This window comes from Megalops cyprinoides, chromosome 8 (assembly GCF_013368585.1).
Source record: "Megalops cyprinoides isolate fMegCyp1 chromosome 8, fMegCyp1.pri, whole genome shotgun sequence".
Lineage (NCBI taxonomy): Eukaryota > Metazoa > Chordata > Actinopteri > Elopiformes > Megalopidae > Megalops > Megalops cyprinoides.
This window is the reverse complement of record NC_050590.1, coordinates 22,843,367-22,864,134: the sequence shown is the minus strand read 5'-3', so window position 1 is coordinate 22,864,134 and position 20,768 is coordinate 22,843,367. Positions and strand designations below refer to the sequence as shown.

The 20,768-nt window shown below is 40.2% G+C and overlaps 1 protein-coding gene across 2 annotated transcripts in view; it reads right to left on the bottom strand.

Annotated features, from left to right (window-relative positions):
- The window catches only part of dgkza (diacylglycerol kinase, zeta a), a 78,260-nt gene that overhangs the window by 10,129 nt on the left and 47,363 nt on the right, over window positions 1-20,768 (bottom strand). Inside the window, exons 27-31 of one of the 2 annotated variants that reach the window (XM_036534505.1) lie at window positions 18,209-18,249; window positions 17,556-17,752; window positions 14,926-15,024; window positions 10,482-10,595; window positions 9,012-9,080 (exon numbers count right to left, since the gene is read on the bottom strand). In XM_036534505.1, coding sequence (XP_036390398.1) covers window positions 9,012-9,080; window positions 10,482-10,595; window positions 14,926-15,024; window positions 17,556-17,752; window positions 18,209-18,249 — 520 coding nt within the window. The remainder of the gene's footprint in view (window positions 1-9,011; window positions 9,081-10,481; window positions 10,596-14,925; window positions 15,025-17,555; window positions 17,753-18,208; window positions 18,250-20,768) is intronic. The other variant, XM_036534506.1, reaches the window with a different exon arrangement.

The following is a 20,768-nucleotide window of genomic DNA, read 5'->3' as shown; positions in this document are numbered from 1 at the left end:
GTGGTCAAGCTCGGCTGTCAGCTCGCCTGGAGCCAGTCCCTGCCAGCACTCCTCTGTGAGTGCAGACACTGAGATAAAGTTGAGACGACGCAGAGACAACACACAGTGGATAGGGGGTTGCTCTGGTCCCTAAAAACCTCCCTCTGTCAGGTCAGTAGGAGACAAGGGTGGACAGTGGACTCCTGTTGTCTGAAAAAACTGATAACCTCTTTCTTGTCCCGTAGGATTCTTTCCTCTCTAATAAAGACTTTGTGTGCCTTAAGGGCATACATATACCATTTACTAGCCTCAATAACACATTTCTGTGAGCCAAAACAGTCACAAAAGAGCACAAACTGATTCAACACTACAGTGCCTTCTATGACTAAAATCCAGTGTACTGCTATTTAGTGCTTTGTAGTACTCATAATTTAAATTCTAATGACACAGGTATATAATAAGGTAGATGCTATTGTTGTATTTGGATCTTGCTGAACAAATCTAATAAGAATTTCTTCTGGCAATTACTGTATTTGGTGAACTCCAAACTACAACAAATCTCTCCTAATCCATAACATCCTACATTAGGGGTGAGCAAAGCACAGCACAGTAACTGATTTCATTTGTATCTTGCAGTTAATTTATGAAGGCATTTACCTTACAAGCCAGATGTAGACAAGTGCAGACAACAAAAATTTCATTTTAATGAGAATGTGAATAAATTCACCACAAGCATAAAGGTGAAACATTCAGGAAATTCTTTAGTGCAGCATACTGATGTGCAATATGTAATACTTGTTACAGACCACCCTGTTACAGTACATGAAAAACCTACTGAGAGCATTATTCAGCTGTTTACTACACATGCAGTTGAATTTTATTTGCTTGGAACACTGGATTACTGGCTGGATGCTGGAACACTGAAATACAATCTTGACTCCTAAACAAGTAAATATTCTCACAGACTCACAGATGATCAAATCTACAGCACAAATAAATGTATGTCACACAACTCAAATAAAGCTGTCAAGGGCATCTAGAAACACTATAAAATCTGGAATGTGGTGTACTTGCACGGGAGGTGAGCAGCTTTGAAACTGGGATTAACATGACTCTGTCTGGAAAGGATCCAGAACCTGACAGCCGTTATCAGGTTTTAAGAGAAGCACCAAAAAAGCCCCTGCTTGTTCAGAGTGCAGCTCTTAGACTTTTTATTTCCTAGAGACTGGCACAGGACTTGGAGACAATGACTCAAAAATCTGCTGTTGTATGCAAAAAATAATAAAAGAGTTTACCTCGCAAATAGCGTATTTTCATTGGTGAAAATCAAAAAAGTTTCACCTTTCCATCTGTGAGTTGGACAGCATTACCCTTTTAGGGTGATTAGGGAGCCTAGCACACCAAAGCCTTTTATCTATTTACACACCTTCTACTGCTGAGAAAGGTTTTTGAGTTTAAATTAATTTGAAAATAAATATTTGAGCAAAAATGTCTCTTCTAGGGATCAAGTGATCATGCTAATTCTGATAAGGAATGCGCATGCATGGCCATAACCAGGGGTGGGGGGGTGGGGGGGTTGGAGGGCACGTTGTTGTCTGGGGTTTGGTAATATTGATTTTCGGGGGGGTTAGGTTTTGTCAAAATTAAACATATAAACATTACATACATAGATAGAGACCAGTTGCTATTTAAAAGAAACTTGTGTGTGAATTGCCAGCTCACACACATGCCACCTGCTGCTGCCAACATGCGGAAATTCTCTCACAACTCTCTCACAACTCTCACGCACAACGGACACTAAGTTTGTTTTCACATTTAGTCCACTTTGCTGGTCTGAACTCCAGTGCGATCATTCCCCCCTACCCCTGCCCCCACTGGTCTCCTTTCACATTACATTTTTTGGTTGCGAACCCTGATCTGTTTACGTCATCAACACATACGGAACAAGCAGCTTTTATTTGCCAATGTCGCTAGGCAACAACACAGAAGGGAGGCAAAATAGCATTTACTTCCTGGTTTTAGATCGGATAGGTTTCACACCAAATGCGAACCACACTGGAGTTCAGGGGAACCATACCCCAGACTCCTGTTTTCTGGAGGGCTCGGGTACGGTCCCTTGGTGCACACCCGAGTTCGAAAGCAACTTTCACATCAACAAAATGAACTGAACTATCGGCAGTGGACTCGGGTCTGCACCAAAAGCTCTACTGTGAAAACACCCTAAATAACAATTCTAAACTGAATTAAACATACACTCGTCTTGGAGGAGAAGTTCTCAACCACTGATTTTTTTTATCCAGTTGTACTTAGCTTCAAATTTTCTATTTAGCTCTAAAAAAATTACCAAGGTCCGGTGACCTCATGCACCTCATGCCTGGTGTGCACGCAACCTATGATACCGTGTGTCTGTGATAAGGAGTGTGTTTTACTCAGTATTTGCTGTCTCTGCAGAGTTTCCCAGTCAGTTACCATGACCTGTACCAGTGAAAGACCAAAAGATCACTATCAGCCAAGGTTTGACAGACTCTTAAGTGATGTAAATGCTCATCTGAATGTTACAGGGTTGTCTAATAAATGTCCCAACATGTCTGCAAGGACACATAATGTTTTAACACTCTGGATGAAGTACATTGTAAGTGAATATAAACTGAAATAAAATAAACGATGCAACTTTCAACATGCAATTATGGATAAATTGTAAAGTAACGCAAAGAACTTAGGTTGGCATTCTTTAGGCTCATTAGCTTTATTGTCCTCTCTATCCATTTTAGCTCCTTCAGGCCTTCCACCTCTGCTTCTGAAGAGAAAGGCTGATGAAGAAAGACAGAAACTGTGTTCCTGCTGTGTATGTGAAAACACATGACCACTATGGCTATTAAATTAAATTGTCCACAGTGGCAGGTCCAACAGCTAATGACTGTCGGTTTCCTCCCTTGCAAAGAACTGGCGCTCCTCATTAGGTCTCAGAAAAATGGAGAGGCAGTGAGGAGACCACCATATCAGCCCCAGCTGGAATGGACACTCAGTCCACAGAGGATAGAGAATTCTGATAGAGACTTCAGCTAAATAATGAAGGATGCTATTTGTTTTCTATGTCAATTAAAGGACATGATTCAGAGAAAATGGTATTGAGTAATGTTTTTGCTTCTTTTGTTGGTGCTTCACAGAATCAAAAAACTACAATGCACATATTTCACTCTTGTCTTTTGTCCTATAAACCTTACTGTGCTCTGTGTGCCTGGAATCCCACAAGGGCTATCTGACTTGCAAACGAGATTCTAATTTCCAAATCCCCTTGTCACAACCTGTTCACCTACTCATCTCTCCTGTGCATGGGTGTGACCCTGCTGTAAAAATGTGAGATCCTGCTAGAGACCCCAGAGAGATAGTGAGGTACCCTGTCAGCCCTGTCCAAGTAGCAGCCGCCATGAACAGAAGAATTGGGCTGCAGTGGATGCACAAAGGAATCAGCCATATGAATACAAACATTCTCGTGTTTGTCATGTGCTCAGCCCAAAACAGTATAAGTGCTCTACTGTTTTTCTCTACTGTAATTCTGTTTAGAGATGGAGGTAAAAAGTAAGTTAGTGCTGGGGGCATGACACAATGAACAACAAGGGAACATGTTACTGGAATACAACAATTTCCTGCAAGGTACTCTTCTGCATTTTCGGAGGAGGTTAACAGAGTCAGTTCATTAAGAAATCAAGCATATACAATTAGAATTATGAAAGAGATGGAAACAAATGAGAGCAGCATGTTATTTCTAACACTGTGTATATAATTATAGCATTTTGCCTTGTTTGTACATAGCTATGATTTCCTAAACTCTGTTTCAAATTCTTTACTCCAACCAAAAAGAGGGCTTGACCTTGACCCTGTGTGAATCTCATCTCTACAGGGGTGAAGGTTTTATGGAGTAGGGTGGTCTGCCAAATGTAAAGCATGGAGGGGAAAGTTATCACTCTTGGAGATTAGTTTTGTGTTTAATCATAAACAATTCCATTAGTTATACTTAATTACAGATAAACTGTATCAAGCAATCACCCATGGCAATTCAATGTCTATGACCAATACATAGCATTAGTTATTTTAAAAGTAGTGCATTTCCCTCCAAAAATAGAACCAGACTAATCCTGAGAAACATTTAACTTCAGAAAAATAAACTTATCAAATTCTTTAACCATAGCTTTTTATATCTGGTTGTCATGGCAAAAAATAAAAAGTTTGAAATCACTCTCAAAGAATACAGTTCACACCTTAAAATCAGAAGCTACTTGGAGCCATGAGACATATACATCCTTTCGAACATGATCATTTTTCTCCAATTATTAAGCAGACACTGAGAGCAGAAATAGCCCCTGCGAAGAGTTTTCGCAAAGCAAAGCTATGCTCAGAATAACCTCAGCTAAATCATGTGGACATCTCTGCTCTGGGGGTTGCCTGGCTGTCAGCTGAATGTGGAATACAAGATCATAGGTGAATTATTAATCACAGCAGATGGTCCTTGGTGGCATGACAAACATGAGCAATAAAACAATGGATAATTGTCTGGTCCTAACTTGCCTACTAGTGTAAGGAGGTGATATGCTTTGCTGCATATACAGTAATGGTCCTCATTTGACATTTAATTCAAAACCATTTCAGACAGTCATTCCGTGGCTTAGGACAGAGAGGCCTGGCTGCGCAGCTGGTAGTAATTTAGCACACTGACCATCATTAAAGCAAAATGTCTTCACATGTCCACACACTTTTCTACTTGTGGAAATAAATGGCCTCTTTTGAACAAGATTTAATAAGTAATGGCATGACCCTCAGATTAACATGAGGGTCATGAATTTCTTTGCAAGATGTGACTGAAGAATTTGCATAATGTGCATGTGTATGGTTGTTCATCAAAATATGACAACAGCTCAAAGAAAAGGATGAGATACAAAGCTAATTGCAGGCCTTTTCTGCAATACACTCACAAATGAGAATCTGATACATGGTAAGTCCTTTCAAGTAAAGGACAAATCTTTAAATTATTTCATTTATGCAACATACTGATTACAAGACCCTGGGGGCATCCCCTTATTAAGCTACATGACAGCTTTTAGGGTTTCTTTCCAAATCAGCACTGTCAGATTAATTGACTTCTGTTCTGCACTCAAGCATTACTCTTTTTTACAGCTTGTTTAAACACCATCACCATTCTCTCTGTGTCTCTTTCAGTCCTGTTAAAGTGAAACAGAACATTGTCTCTACCCATTATAATGCTGATAAGTAGCCCCTGAGATCTGTGAATTCAAAATCCAAAACACTAACCCAAGAAGAAGACTAACATATAAATGGGAGTCTAATTGTATTCACGTATGTGGAGAAAGTCTTACTGTATTTTTTTATTTTTTATGTTTTTGTATTTTGAAATATCAAACCTAAATGCTGAAGGACACAGGAAAGTGATATTTCAACTAGAGGTTCTACAGCAGAACTTGCAGTTATATAAGGCAAAACTACCCTTAGGCTGATACAGCAGTTTTTAATGAAAAATCTTGTAAGACTCTCTCTCAGTTATTCACCTTAGAGCATCATACACCGGCATAGCTATGTTTTGATTGACAATGTTAGCACCTTATGTGAATAACCATGATTTCCTGAACAAAAGAAAAACTGATTAAGAGTTCTTACAGCATAGTTGCACTGCTGCTTCTGTTAAAACTGATGTTTCTTCTGTGAAGAGAGCTCTGACACTGTGATGATCAGGAGATAATTATCCATTAATGACAAAGAACCAGCCCTCACCAGCATACTGAGCTACTATCTGACGTGCAGCAAAAAAAAAACCCCACAAAATCCCAAATTAATTACAGCACATGCACAGTTTCATAATTGGAAATCAGAGAACAATAGTTTGCAAATTGGTGGTAGGAAAAAAGGATTGATAGGATACAATGAATGCCAAGATCACAAGAATACACTCTGACTGCACACTAAACTGATCAGGAGAGCAGTCATTTAGCAACATTTGCAATGTTCTTTGTTCTTTCTTTGTTCAGTCATTCTGACTAATCAATATAAGTAAGAAGAACTACTTTTTTGCATAGCATATTTGTAGATTTCTGAGATTAATGTCATGTTAAAAATCATATTGTAATAAAAGATTTTGTTTAACAGTTTAGAAATCAATAGACAAATTACCCATTAAAAATGACATGATGAATAATCAGATGACCCACAATTGTAAATAAATGTATATCAATCTGAGGTTACTCTTATTATTGTATGGTACATGTGAAAATGTTTTAAGCATGAAAAATTCCAATGGAAAGTAAAGAGAAAATGTGACAGCTGGTACTAACTGGAACTAAAATCCAGGGACAAGAATGGTAAAGCAAGAACAAAAACAGGAAAACTGAAAACGAATGAATGGCAGAAAAATCATCTGCATGATGGGCTTATACATTGATGGCTGAATGTCCTTGAACTCCTTGGCTTCAGTAGCTCACAGTTTCCCATGCAACAGTTCGATGTACAGAAAGCATGTCCTTTCATATTTGAATTATTTGTACTTTTTTTTTCTTCAAATTAGCACAGTAGTTTGTCCTGAAGTTAAACTGGTCATACAGCATAAGTACCTAAATCACACTCACAAGCAGCTCAAATATCCCTCCAATATCCCAGTACAAACACTAAGCAACTATACACATATAACCTGTTTCTTTTGACATTTCTCTTTGCTTCATCACCTGCTTTGCCAAAAAAGAGAAATAAGAAGCCACAGGGTAGCACCACAGTAAAACTAGCCCATTCTTCCACAACCAAAATTCCAATCCATAACTCACACAAGAGAGCTTGGGAAAGGGGACAAACAGCCCCTAGATATGCCATGTGGCTCAGTGCGCTGGCTGTGAAAAACTGAAAGGATTTCACAGTGAACTGGCAGGGGCTCCTAAGCAACTGGGTGCTTTCAAAGTCACAGATTGAGCAATCAAGCTGCCCCTGTTTATCCTTCTTATTCTGAGATTGGAAAACATTGAAGAAAACATTAAAACACAAAGATGCAAACAGGGGAAGTAGGAAAAAAACACATGCCTGATTATGAAGGTGGGTTTGCTAGCTTCAAATTTAATTCAGGTGGCTGTGAAACACACTTGTTATCAGCACTGAAGAGGGAGATGTGAGGATAGCACTCTCCCGGGGAATACATGTAGTCCAACAACATCCTTTCGCATCTCATCACACCTTTGTTCCAGGGACTTAAGAGGACAGTTGAGCCTCAAAATCACAGAGGCAAACAGCGTTTACCCACTCCACAACACAAGGGTCCCTGCTCCTGAGCGTATATGTGTTAAGCCTTCCCATGCCTTAAACTTTTATGGGAGATAGGGAATTGCAAGTCAGGGCTTTACGGTGCTGTGTTTTTCACTGTAATAGAGGAAGGTTGAAATGTTATGTATACACAGAGGAGGCCCCTTATACTTTCCTTACTCAAAATATTTCAGTGCTTTTCAGCATAAGAACCAGAGTGAAAGTGTGGCCTAGGAAGAGAGAGAGATAGAGAGAGAATAGAAAAAAAGAAAGCTGTAATACTAATGACATGCCTCATATGCATATCCAATATTCAGATATTTGAAATAAGTGGCACAAATGTGAATGAGACATTACAGTCATCAGGGGCTGGTATGCTGCTAATGAGAATGCCTTGCACTGATAGTTATGACGATATGATGTTTCTCAAGCCACTGGGGCCATTTTAATGAAACTTTACAGTGCATGATGAGGAAATATTTACTCTCTGGCAGGAGAGCAGAATCCTGGTTCTTTACACTCTACTGAACATCAACGTCCCTTTGACGCAAACAGGTTGAGCGTCAACCATCTGTTTTTGTTGTTCCATGTTACCTGGACACTGGTCCATTCAATCAGCAAACAGGATGGGTGTTGTTGGTGACACCTCTGAAATACACCTCTGATGTCATGGGATAGAGGTCTGGTATAACTGCCTGCAGTCCAAGCTGGCTCTGTAGCTGGACTGTGGTTGACATGACAACCTCCATTTTGGAATCAGAGGGATTTTAGAGCCATAGATAAAAGTAGAAACAAGCGTTTATGATTGGTCAACTCCCTGAATGGAACTGTATTAGGCCAGTATTACCCATAAACAATGTGTGTGTTGCTCTGTGTGAAGGAGAGCCTTCACCACCTCTTCCTTGGACTAAATAGTAATTGTAAATTGTCAATCATTTGTAATTATGTGCACATGTTGGCAATTTGTTTGGGGAGCCAGCCTATTGGGTAATGAGCTGCACCTGACTAATTGAAAGGTCATTAAATACAGGTGTGGCTTGAGAGCAGGGAGGAGGCTCACTTTGTCCCTACTGTGGGCTTGCATAGGCTGGTTTCTTTGTCAGTATGGATTTTAAAATAAATTATTGTTTTTTAACCTTCTGTTTTTGGCTCGTTTATGACAGAAGTGGCGGCCAGGTTCTCTACACTCTGTTAGACAGAGCGAGGAGATCTCATATGTGAAGCCTGCGATGGAAATGCATATCTCTACCACTGCCAAGCAAACTGAGTATGTCTCACAGATGCTAGCTAAGCACCACTTCTACAGAGGGTCTCGGCACAGTGACGGGCACAAGAGCACACACAGAGTTCCATCACCATCTGGCTTGGTCAACAGTTGGACGCCATTCTCACTACTGAGTCAAGAGTCAAACTCAACCAATTGGGAGGAAATTGTGTGACCCAGAACATGTTAGGACACACATTAAGATGAGTCTCACTTTTAAAAATCTGAGTTCAATATCCAGAAACTAATCTGAATGGAATGAGAGTACTCTCATTGAAAATACCATATAGCCACTCTCCGTGTTTATTGTCCAACTGTACTCTGCTGATGAAAAATGTGGTGAGGAATCTTGTGTGCAGCTCAGGGAGAGTGGGAAGAGAGGAAATGTTCTAGATCTAGATTCAGGCTGAGAAGAGGGAGGAGTGGCAAGGGGAGAAGAGTGGTGGCTGTTGGAGGAAAAAGGGGGCTTCTCTCTCACCTGACTGATGGTTTGAAATCAGCTGCGGTTGTATTAGACCGATGAACACTCACAATTTTTTCCCCCGTCCTTTTAAAGCAACCACAAACACAAAATGGAAATATAAAATGGAACAGTTGAAGACACAACAAAAAAACAAAAAAAAAAAACAGAATTGGCTGCACGACAAATGTGCCAATACCGGGCAGGATGTGGATTTTTTGGATTTATTCAAAAATAATCAATCACAAAAGAGCTATTTATAGCTGCACTAGGTCTCTAAAATGGTATAGATCATTATTACAAAACTGTGCAGTATACAAATAATTACCCTAAGTTGGAACTGGTAGGATGGCTGGTAGTGACCTCAGACAAAAGCAAGCAGTAAACCACCTTCAAGACTGATGCTCCAAAATGTTCTGGAAGCTTGAGAGGGGGTTATGGCCAAGAAGTGTAAGGTCATACTTCATGTCCATTTTAGTACAAATGAGAAACACAAAACACTTAAAATGAGAAGAGACATCTGCCACTACTTGATGTTTCAATATACTTGTGTCCTCTGTGGAATTGAAGGACATGTTTTCTTTCATTATATAATATTTTAGACCTTGTAGTGCTTAGTCCCCATCAGAACTCCACCCAATAGCATAGCTTAAATATCGAAGCAGCCTAACCACATCATATTTCATGGCAAATTCAGTTTTGAAGGGATTGCCTCCCATAGACATTAGGTGGATCATTCAGTTTCTTCTGCTAACTGTCCATCTTTGAAATGGACATAAAACAGAATCATTTTTGCTAGCTATAACAAAGAAATGCTGCCATAAACACTGATAATTAATCTCTGGTGAATTGTGGTGAACTGCATCTGGATCTTTAGAAGGAGCAATAGAATGAATGGAAATTATTCAATGAAGAGATGTTATCAGGCTGCACAGTGGTGCTTCTTACTGCTAGCAAACCATAATTTAGCCACACTGAACTAAATTCAGAGTTTACACACCTTTCAGGCTTGAATGAACTACAAACAAAGAGGTTCTAAAATACTCCCGCTGAGAAAGAGCTAAAGTGAGGATCAATTCTAAAGCAGGCATCCACTTTCCTGATGTTTCACTGGCATCAGAGTGTGGCACACCAGGAACAGTGCTGTTTTCCCCTGATAGCAAGAGCCTAGGCTTCCCCTGCCAGCTGTACCCTGCTCTTGGGCATATCACATCCTGCCAGGTCTACCACAGTCTGCAGGAGACTGGCACTACCAGACACATTCCTTCTGCTAAATAAGCTGCTGCGTTTTGTCCCTTCCAACTGAAGGTGCAAGGAGGACAACGCCTGCTGGGTAGTAGCTGGCCGAGTTGTTGCAACCTGTCGAGAGGAACTTTGGGGAAAAGTTCTCTGTGCAAATAAGAGGACCAAGGGTAACAGAATAAACAAACTGCAGAGAGAGAGATTTGGCCCGTGACCAGGCCAGCCCCTGTTGCAGATTCCTCTCACCTGCTGAGGGCCGGCTTTGTGGACCTCAGGGAGTCGCTGTGCGCCAGTGCCTCGGCAACCGAGCTATCGCTGGAAATACGCTTCCGCTGTGTGGCCCTCTGTAGCTCCAAGATCCTGTGAGAGGGGAGAGAGAGGCAGAGACACAGAGAGAGACATTGGCGGGGGAACAAAGCTTGGCTCTCAAGGGCAGCCGTGCAGCACACAGAAAAAGATCATTGTAGCAAGATCAGGCAATGACAAAGCACACACTGCTCCACTTCTCCCTCATCCCAAATACAAATCCTGGTCTGTGGGTGGGACCCCGACCCACACAGTCACACACACAGCGCTTGGTGTTGCTTCATTTTCGGGAGGTTGCCCTGGGCAATGCATATGTAGCTCTACTTTGCTCTGATGAGAATGATGAAATTAAATGAAAATCCTGCCTCTGGGGGGAGTGGAGTCTTACTGAAATGAAAGAGGGCCCAGGGGCCCTCAGAGGACCCTACCCCTCTTCCACCACAAACTGCTGAGACAGGCTATGTATGACCGAGACAGACAGACATGAAGGCAGGTAGGCAGGCAGGCAAAAAAGACAGACAAAAAAAATATAAATAAGATATCCTTAGATATTGGACATTCTCTTAGGCACACAGGCAACCATGTGGAGTGCCTTCATCATCTGCTTGTGGGTTTTTCGCTTCATCTCAATCAATAAGGTTAAATAAATTAAGCTGAAAGATGAAAACATTATACGAAATCAAATACCACAAATCATAACGGATGATTCATTTCAAATCTTTTCATATTAACTTCTGGCTGAGGAATTCCAGAGATATTATTAGTCCCTTCCCAGAGGTCTTGCTGTGAGAGTGATGGTCTCAGTGCTGAAGCAGAAGTGTGTTCTCTAAGATGAACCTGTTTCAGGTCTTGCATTCATTACATTATTCTAACTCTCAAGCATTTCCCATGGAGGGAAATCAAATATAAAGAATGAAACAATCCAAGACTTCAGTTCCTGACACATTGCACACAAGCATCTATTCCAGTATAAATTACAACTAGTGTTTCCTACACATAAAGTGGATTATACGGAGTGGCAGGGTGGCACAGTGATTTGGCACTCAACTCATAACCATAAGGTGTTTGAATAACTGCTATGGTACTGTTGCATTCTTGAATATATTACTTACATCTAGCTGAGTAAGTTGATTATATCCAAGATAATGTATTCAGGGTAAGATGGATCTATGTATTTAGCGACTGTTTGTTTAACTTCTGGTTTATCTGGCATGTAAATACAGACTTGTGTGCTGATTAAAGTTGGGAGATGCTTTGGGGAATGCTGTCAGACTGCTGCTCTTGTATGAGCCAAAAGATATTACATTGTAAGATCATTCAATTCAATGTCTAGACAAATAGTCTGCATTCAGGTAACAACTTGAATATGCAAATAAATCAATCTGTGGTTTTTAAGGATTTCCAGAGTTTTGAATAAATGTTCACTTTTTGGTTTAAAATACTCTCCTCCACATACAGTATATAAAGGTAAATCACACTGTCCTTTTGAATCATGACGTGCAATGAGAGAAACGTCTTGAAATGCACATAAAACTGGCTAAAAGGGTGAAACTGGTGAGAATATACACCTATGTGATGTGAGTGATATAGCCTACACATCAACATCCAAAATAATACACATAACAATACCAATACAAACACTTCGCAAATCTTTCAAGTAAAAACAAAAAAACATGCATGATTTTCAAAGAGGCAATACAGAGTGTGATTTCATAGCAACACCAATACCTGAAGCACAGGTGGGCCATTGAAGAGTGAAAATATTCTTGACACAGAAGAATAAACATGATGTAGTTTGTCATCAATCAATGTAATCAGTATCACAAGTCACAGTGGCAGGTTCTCTGGCTCAACCAAAGACTGTGTGGACTCAACAAAACTAAAAAATGCCAGAAGAGGAATTATACCAGAAAACTGTAGTGTGCAAATGCATACTTTTACACCTTGAGGAAATTCCCTTAAGACGAGCACTTCACAAGCTTGTATTCTGGGACATTGTCCCATAAGCACTGGCAATTTTGAAATGAAATAATGTCAACAAAGAACTACCAGTACCACACAGTAGCAATGTTTCTGTTAGCTTGTATTTTTGACTTTGGGAGGCCCATCTACAAATGTGTACTTCTTTCCCAATGGAAACGGATATTTTTTCCGTAAAATGAAAGTACATTGTTTAGAGATGCTAGATCTGAGAAAATTGAAAGATCAGGAATATCAAATGTATCTGGTCTAAACATGCACAATAGCCAATGGAAACAGCTGTAATTTGCAAAAACGTATCCCCATACGTTCCTTCATTACCAATGCACTACTATATCACAGAAGTTATTATTTCCAGGCACTGCTCACCACAAGACATGGGGTGAATTCAAATCATGTCATTACACTTTTTGTGAGGAAGAAGTTTCAGTGGATGTACTAGGTCTTGGTGAATGCCAAACACAGTAGAAGGAATATTTTATAGCTTTCCAAGGTAAAGATTAAAATTAAATATACTATTTAACTTCTTTTACATTATTTATCCATACTGTATTCAGAATTGTTCATAGGAAGGTCAAATGTGTTCCATTAACAGCTGTCACAACTTAGAGCATCTCTTTGGGATCTTTTGAGTTCTACATGGTATGGGATTCATATACAGAATCTCTTCATGCAAAATTTTTCAGTGAAGGTTGTTTTATGAGAAACAGTTACATTGAGAATGGCCACGCATGGGAACACTTGTCTATAATTATGATAGATATTATGATATTCTAATGTGTCTTAAAGATTTCATTAATATTCAGATCTAAAGGTATGAGGTCAAAAGTCTCATTAATTGTATTGACTTTACTTGGGATGACCCTGTAGTTTATGTACAATCCTGAAGGGCTAATCCACACTTTTTAAGACCTATCATGTACATAGTCCCCTACCACAGAGTTTACAGGATTCTGATTCCTGTCTAAATACAGATCTCAACGTCAGCCAGAGCAGGGGTAACAGCTTCAGACCCCCCCCCCCCCCCCCAATGTAAAGTTTTCATGAGAGATCCATACTACCTTAGCTTTCTAGGATGAGGTATTGATTCCCTTGCCGGCCAACAACCCCCACCCAACCCCCCCCCCCATCCCCCACCTTTCACCTTCCACTCTCCACCTCCTCATCATGCTTTGCCTAAATCCCAAACAGACCTGCTTTGCAATGCAAATAACAGTAATCATTGTGGTAAATATGGAGCATAACCACTATAATCATCAGTTCAACGGGAGCAGTCTAAAATTGTTTTGCTAAAAACATCGCTTTTCATAACCTTTTCCCACTGAAAATGACTCCATAAAATTGTGAGAAAAAGCTCAAAGATAAAAACTATTTTTCAGCTGTATTGTATGAATACATACAAACAGAGCTTGATTACTTTTTCCCAGTCTGCCACTGCATATTATTTTCTTACACTAAAGAATAAAACCAGACCACCATGGCCATTTATTCTCTAATTCTTTTATGTTCTCCAAACATGGACTTTACAGGACTGTTATTTTGACCATTTATTACTATATTATCATAGATAAATAGAAGTCACAAATGTTATACCATACTCACAGAATGATCTGTCAATATACAGTCCCGTATCATGTATTAATTAATTCCATTAATATAATTTCACACAATGTAACATCACACAACATAACATATGATAACTTTGCATAATTCCTTTCATTCCCTTTTCCTTCTTCTGCAATGGTGGATGATTAGCTATAACAGTCTGATCCGGAATAAATCTGGGTTTTAAATCAATTTAGCATGGTACAGTTTCAGTACAGTACAAGATTCTTTACCTCTTTGTATTAACATGCTTTACATGAAATTTTTGTAGATATGGTTGGAATCTTAACTAATGTAATCAATCCTATACACATCTTACTGTTCTATTTTCAGTACCATGAAAGAGACAAAAATATAAACAAAATAAATCTGAAATATATGCACTAGAAAACTTGAGTACAGGTGGAAGGGACCTTACATTTTGTCTTTCTTTTCTGTTCTTCTACCAAACAAAACCCCCAAGGATGAACTGCATTAATGTATGAGGGTAACTTTTTCTGGTGAGGAACTGCTGTTGTACCCTTGGGCAAACTACTTAACCAAAACTGCCTCAGTATGTATCCAGCTCTGTTAAAGGATAACACCAAAAACACACAGAAAACTAAGCTATGTAAGCCACTCTGAGAAGGCAACTGTAATGTAATGTTCCGCAGAAATGTGGCAATGGCACGAAAACAGGAGCCATGGGGAAAGGGCTGAGAGTTGGATGGCCTGCATTTCCTGGTGCAGGAAATGTGGAAGTGAGGGACGGAGGAGGGAAGGAAGGAAAGAAGGAAGGAAGGAAAGGAGAGACTAATACCTCTTCTTGACAGGAAAGGGGAAGCTGGAGTGAGAGGAGAAGAGGGACTTCTTGTTTCGCCGAGCCAGGGCCTCGCTGTCCGAGTGCGGGCTGGTCGGACTAGTGGTGAGGGTGGTGTTGGTGGGGTGGAGTGAGGGGAGGGTGGTAAGTGGGGGAAGGAAGCAAAGAGAGAAAAGAGCAACATTTCAGTTTTTAAGGGGAAAAATATGGAAGCGCTAAACCAAAGAGTCATGGTGGAAATAGAGGAGCTGATAGATTCACTTTGCTCGTCCTTTTGTAACATCTCATTTATCAATTATTTTAGAGCTTTATTAATGCCACTGAAAAGCCATCTCACACAGTATTTGGCTTCCCAGGTGTAGGTCTACATTTTGGACAAACACAGTCTCTGACTTCACAATGAATCATTTTTCCAAGCAATTAGACAAGACTCAGCAGCTGGTGGGGGAAAACCAGAGACACTCCCCTCCAGGCTGTGCCCTTATCTGCTCCTCAGGCATCACATGATTAGATTGGGCCAATCACAGCCCAAGGCAAGCCTGAGATTTCATAGGGACCCTGATCATCTCACTGATGCACTGTCTAGACTCAGAAGACTTCAAAAGCCTTAAAAGGTTAGTCATGTGGCAAAGAGACCACAGACATATCAATAATCAGTAAACAGATCAGGCATTGGCTTACATTTCATAAATGCCATTGAGATGTATGTGTGGTCCATGTGGTTGAGCACATTTTACACTGTGTGGCAAAGCTCAGAGCCTCATGTGTGGCAATGCGAAGTACTAGCAGTCTGTGAAACAGAGCTTAACATGACCGGACTGCCATTTCATCTTTCCAGGCTGCAGGGATCCAGAAAAGCTTTTATTAGGAATTCCATTTCAAGTCTGGGCATGGCCCGGCATGAGAGACAGCAGTCGGCCAAGAAATAATGGGGCGTCTGCTTTGAAAGCATCAAAAGACAGATAGTTTTGTGGCCACGTCAGGAGGCCAAAAAGAGAGCAGGCCATCAGATATTGATGTTTGCCATGGGAGAGGCACAGGGGGTGGACCTGCCCGTGTTACATGCCTCTGAACTCACTCACCCTGCTCTCTGGCTCTTATCTCTGCTGCCTTTCCATGTCTGGAATGGGGCTGCTTGAGGTGTTTATTAAAAAAAAAACCGTCATCTAAGTCCTTGCAAGACACAAACTGGATCACAGACAAAGTACAGTAGTGATGAGAAATTGAGTGTGAGCAGTACTAGGGGGAAGATCAGTTTTTTATTTATTTTTTTTTACTCCACAAAGACATTAGTGGTTTGTGTGACAATGAAGTTAAATTACTAGCCTTGTTATCTTTTTCACTGTAAACATTATTTTCCAACTTATTTATATAGCACAATGTGAATAAGGAAATAAACTACTACTACACAGTAGTACAAGTGCAAACATTTCAGTGACTGCATACACTCATTTTAGCCAAAACAATTTAAAGGGAGTAAGTAACTCTGAATATAATAGTATACCAAACGAAGAAAGAAAACATGAATTAGTAAGATTTAGCCCAGCATCAAATCAAATTTTGAAACAGACAAAATCTGAAGCACAAAATAATACAAGCCGTCATTATGACATCCATGGGGCAGCTTCAAATTATCAAACAGGATCCATTGCCAATGTGAAAACTGTTGACCACTAGTCCGGTCCACTTTCAAACAGTGAAGAAAGCAGTGACAGTTTCAGAATTTTTCAGGCATTTATAAATAAACTCAGGATTTGCACTGTGGAAAACACATTTCTTCTATTCAATCTGCACCAACCAATTACAGAGCTTTCCCCTCTGCTGAGTTTCTGCAGGCAGCCAGCGATAGGCTAAGTTTACTTTGTCGTAAATTTGGTTTCTAGAGTTCGACCGGGTGAGAAATGGGGGGATGTGACATCATTATGTGAACTTGAGCAAGTACACATGGTCTTCAGTAGTATTTATGGAGACAGGACCAAGGTGGGCAGTTAAATGATTAACATGGCTAGCGGAGACTGCTCAGAAGGCAGGGGTGAAGGTAGAGTCCACGCATTCCTTCTTCCAGCCTCACCAATAATTCAGCAGGGCGCAATCAGAGAGCCATGTCTTATGAAGACAGGTTTATTGGTTTATAAAACGTGCATCCAAGAAGAGATTCCACCATAGGTTTATATCACTGTAATTAAATTCAACAGAAGCCAGACATTCCCATGCTGGTTATTATCCTGTAAAGGCAGTACAGTTAAAACTTATAATTATCAATGCTGGTTTTCAGCAGAACATTGTGATGGTTCAGCAAAAATGTGGTAATTTGGAGATTTATGCAAGTCACATTATATATTACACGTGGAAAACGGAATATATAATCTTTACAGAATACACATGCAGAAAAGCCTAAAATGAAAATGAAACAACAAAAAAGTGAATCACTTGAAGTACATAATGTGAGCCTATTAAATTCCAAAAAGTTAAATTTGATGGCAAAAGCTATTTTATGAAGTGTTTGCAATGCAGCCAGAGCATGAATATGACATCTATGAATTTTCTATCCAATATCCTCAATCCATAACAAATATTTGGAGATTGGGCTTTACTGTGGGAAGCTCACTTAAAAGTCTAAATTTGCATACCTGGGGACTGGTGAGGAGGGTGGAGAGGAGGAGGATGATGGGAAGGCAAACTGGCGTGTCCCAGCTGGGCACTCTGCAGAGGAATCCACCAAGTCAGGCATTCCCGGTGAGGTACCCACTGTCTCCGTGACAACCAGCTCTGGATCCAGGATGAAGAGCTCGTCCTGAGAGATCTCTGTTACATAGTTCAAGTGCTCCTGGAGTTCACAGAGACAGATGTCACATGGAAGATTGTCACAAAAGATGATAAGAAACATATGACATAAATGAAGCTAGTTTCATTCAGTGTACTGTGTGAGTTCATTGATTCTGGAAAAAAAGTTTAAACTGAGATGTTTCAAATGGCTTCCTTAGTTATACAAAATAAGTTTAAAAAAAAAAAAAACAATATGGTTGGTCATACCAAGCATTAATAACTCAGCCAATTAGGAGGTGTACAGTAGATTTAGTTTGTACTTGGTACACCCAAGCAAGTATTAATTATTTTTGCGCTTCAAAAACATGAACATGTAAAATGTAAATTATATGGTCAACCACAAACTAGTTTTTTTTTTCTGACCTAACAGTCCTGCACAATTCTTTGACATAACCATCATTGATTATTGTCAATTTCAATATTCCATTTGCTAAATCAAAATGAAACACAGCCTTACCTGGGCCCGGTCTATTCTGTAAAATCTATCTGCTGTTGTAGCTGAAAGTAAACAAAATGGCTATGTCAGAGCACAGAAGACCATTCCTTGATGACCTTAAATGCCACATACAAACACAAGTGCCAACTGAGCAGAGTCAGACAAAACTTTCATGAATAGCATTATTGATTTACTCTCTAAAAGTAAGTCTCAGACTTGGAAAACAGACTGAACAGCCATCAGCTTTTATATTGAGATCATTCTGTTTTTCATGAGATGAATAGCAGGGCAGTGAAATTCATATCCATCGGCAGATCAACATGCTGTATGACTGGCATAAAAACGTATCTCTGAATAACGTTGATTTGGCATAGCTGAAAGACAGGAGCAGTCACTGATCTCCAACATCATTACTGCGTCTGTTCCCAACGGGTGTTGTTAGCTATAGCAGATGCTGCTCACATGACTACATCCTATTACAATGCAATAGGAGGTCTGGGCCCAGTCTGCAAGCCAGTACAATTAACTGTTAAATCAGACCAATGCAAGAAATGGGGGTTTGAGTTCATGACCATGGGCTTTGAAGTGTTCATCATAGATATCTTTAATGAGTTTGGATGGCTAGGTAAACACACATTTCATTGGCAAATGAAACACACACCATAGTAAGGAAGTGATCTAATAATCAGGCCATAGAGAGTTTGTGTATGAGCCTTGCTGTTTAAAGGGAGTGAAGGGATGATGTGCGTATTACATGGAACATTTCAGACCTGAAGGAGCAGTTGTCTGGCCTGCGAACAAGTGAGGAGGTTATAGGATGTGAGTCATTATCAGTCTGTGATGGATCATCTTGCCACGAGCCCTGGACAGTTCAAGCAGCACAGTTAAAAAGGTTTCCAAAGGACTCCCTTGATCAGATAGGTTCCTAGCAAAGTTAAACAGGAAGAACACAGCCTCCTTATCTCCAAGGATGCTGATATTGCCTTTTAAAAGCAACAAAGGCAGAGTAAAACAGAGACACTGTAAAACAGAGACAGGCCAGGACATACATACCTAAAACGTGAGGCCAGGTGCAGGCCAATCATTTTAAGGGTATTTCCCCATTCACATAGGAATAACTGACCATTCTCCTCAATATCCTGAGGCAGTATGAATCAGTGGGAAACATCTGGAGAATTATCATATGTCAGCAGTGGGGAGTTGTGGTTAGGGCACTGGACCAAAAGGCCCTGAGTCTGTATCCATTGTGAGATTTGCTGTTGAACCCTTGAACGCAGTACTTTGCCTCAATCCCTCTGGAAAAATTCCAGCTTCATGAGCAGTTTGCAGAATGGGAAAGGTGTGTAGAACCGTGAACATTGCCATAGAGTTTGGAGGATGATGCTACACAAAACAATGCCCGTACGGCTTTGTTTGTTCCTTCCTCAAAGCACATCTGCAGCATTCACTTCCCTCCATCTGCTACTACGGATAAAAGCCCCTCAGATAACAACATGAGCACAAATACCCACAACAGCAGGAAAATACAACTGCCTTTTCAACATTAAGCACATCTGTAGCCTGTTGGAAGGCTCCCTTTGACAAACGTGGCAGGAGGGAGGAAAAGAAAAATGGATTCAATTGCCTTTGTGACGTCTGAAGGCAAAATGCAATAAAATGCTGACATCAGCACCTCCTCAGATGAAAACAATTATGCCTTAATTTCCTCTGCAAGGGCAGATTTGTCAAAAGATCAGAGCAGAGAAAAACACTGCTTAGAGGAAATTTTCATCTGATTTCAGTTAGAATTATTCAAGAATGATTTTTACTGCAATCTGTGCACAGAGGCACCACTTGCCTGCTATGTTTTAGCTTCCTGCTATGTATCTTCCAGCCATTGATTTATCTGCTCTGTGAATGAAATGAGTTTGGGCATGTCCTGTGGGCAGCAAGGGTGTGCCAGTCGGTGTCCGCCACATGGCTCCTTCCGCTGCACTCAGAGCTGCCAAGGAAAAGATTACCTCATGCTCCTCTGGAACCAGGCCTTCATGTGCTGCCAGATCTCATGAATGATTAAAACCAAAATTAATAAAAGCGGTGGCTTTTTGTTTTTGGGCAACAAGGAGTTGCTGTGAACAGAACCACTTATGAAATTGTCAGCAGAAAGAAAGAGCGGATCTGGAATGAGCCTGTGATGATGTTTAGTAGTTTGATAAGGTGATAGATCTGTTGACTCAACTCCAGTCTTGACTCAAAACCACTTCTCAGCTTTAACAACATCTGTACTGTACTCCAGTGATAGAGGGGGAAAGCTCAAACATTTATTAATTGAGAAACTGGAAGAAATTCTGCATGATATCATTCAAAGACTGAGTGCTGTTCTCAATGGAAAAATAAAATCTTTACAAGACCTACATATCTGTGGTTCTTCCATTAAGGGAGAATGGAAGTTAATCCACACTAATTCATGAGTGCAGAGAGGATTTTCCTTTTACATGCATTTGAGATTGCAGAAATTTAAAAAATACATGCTTAGATTACTATAGTATGAGCTAAACAAAACAAAATGCTTGGTTTTTATGAACACATTTAAAGTTGACGA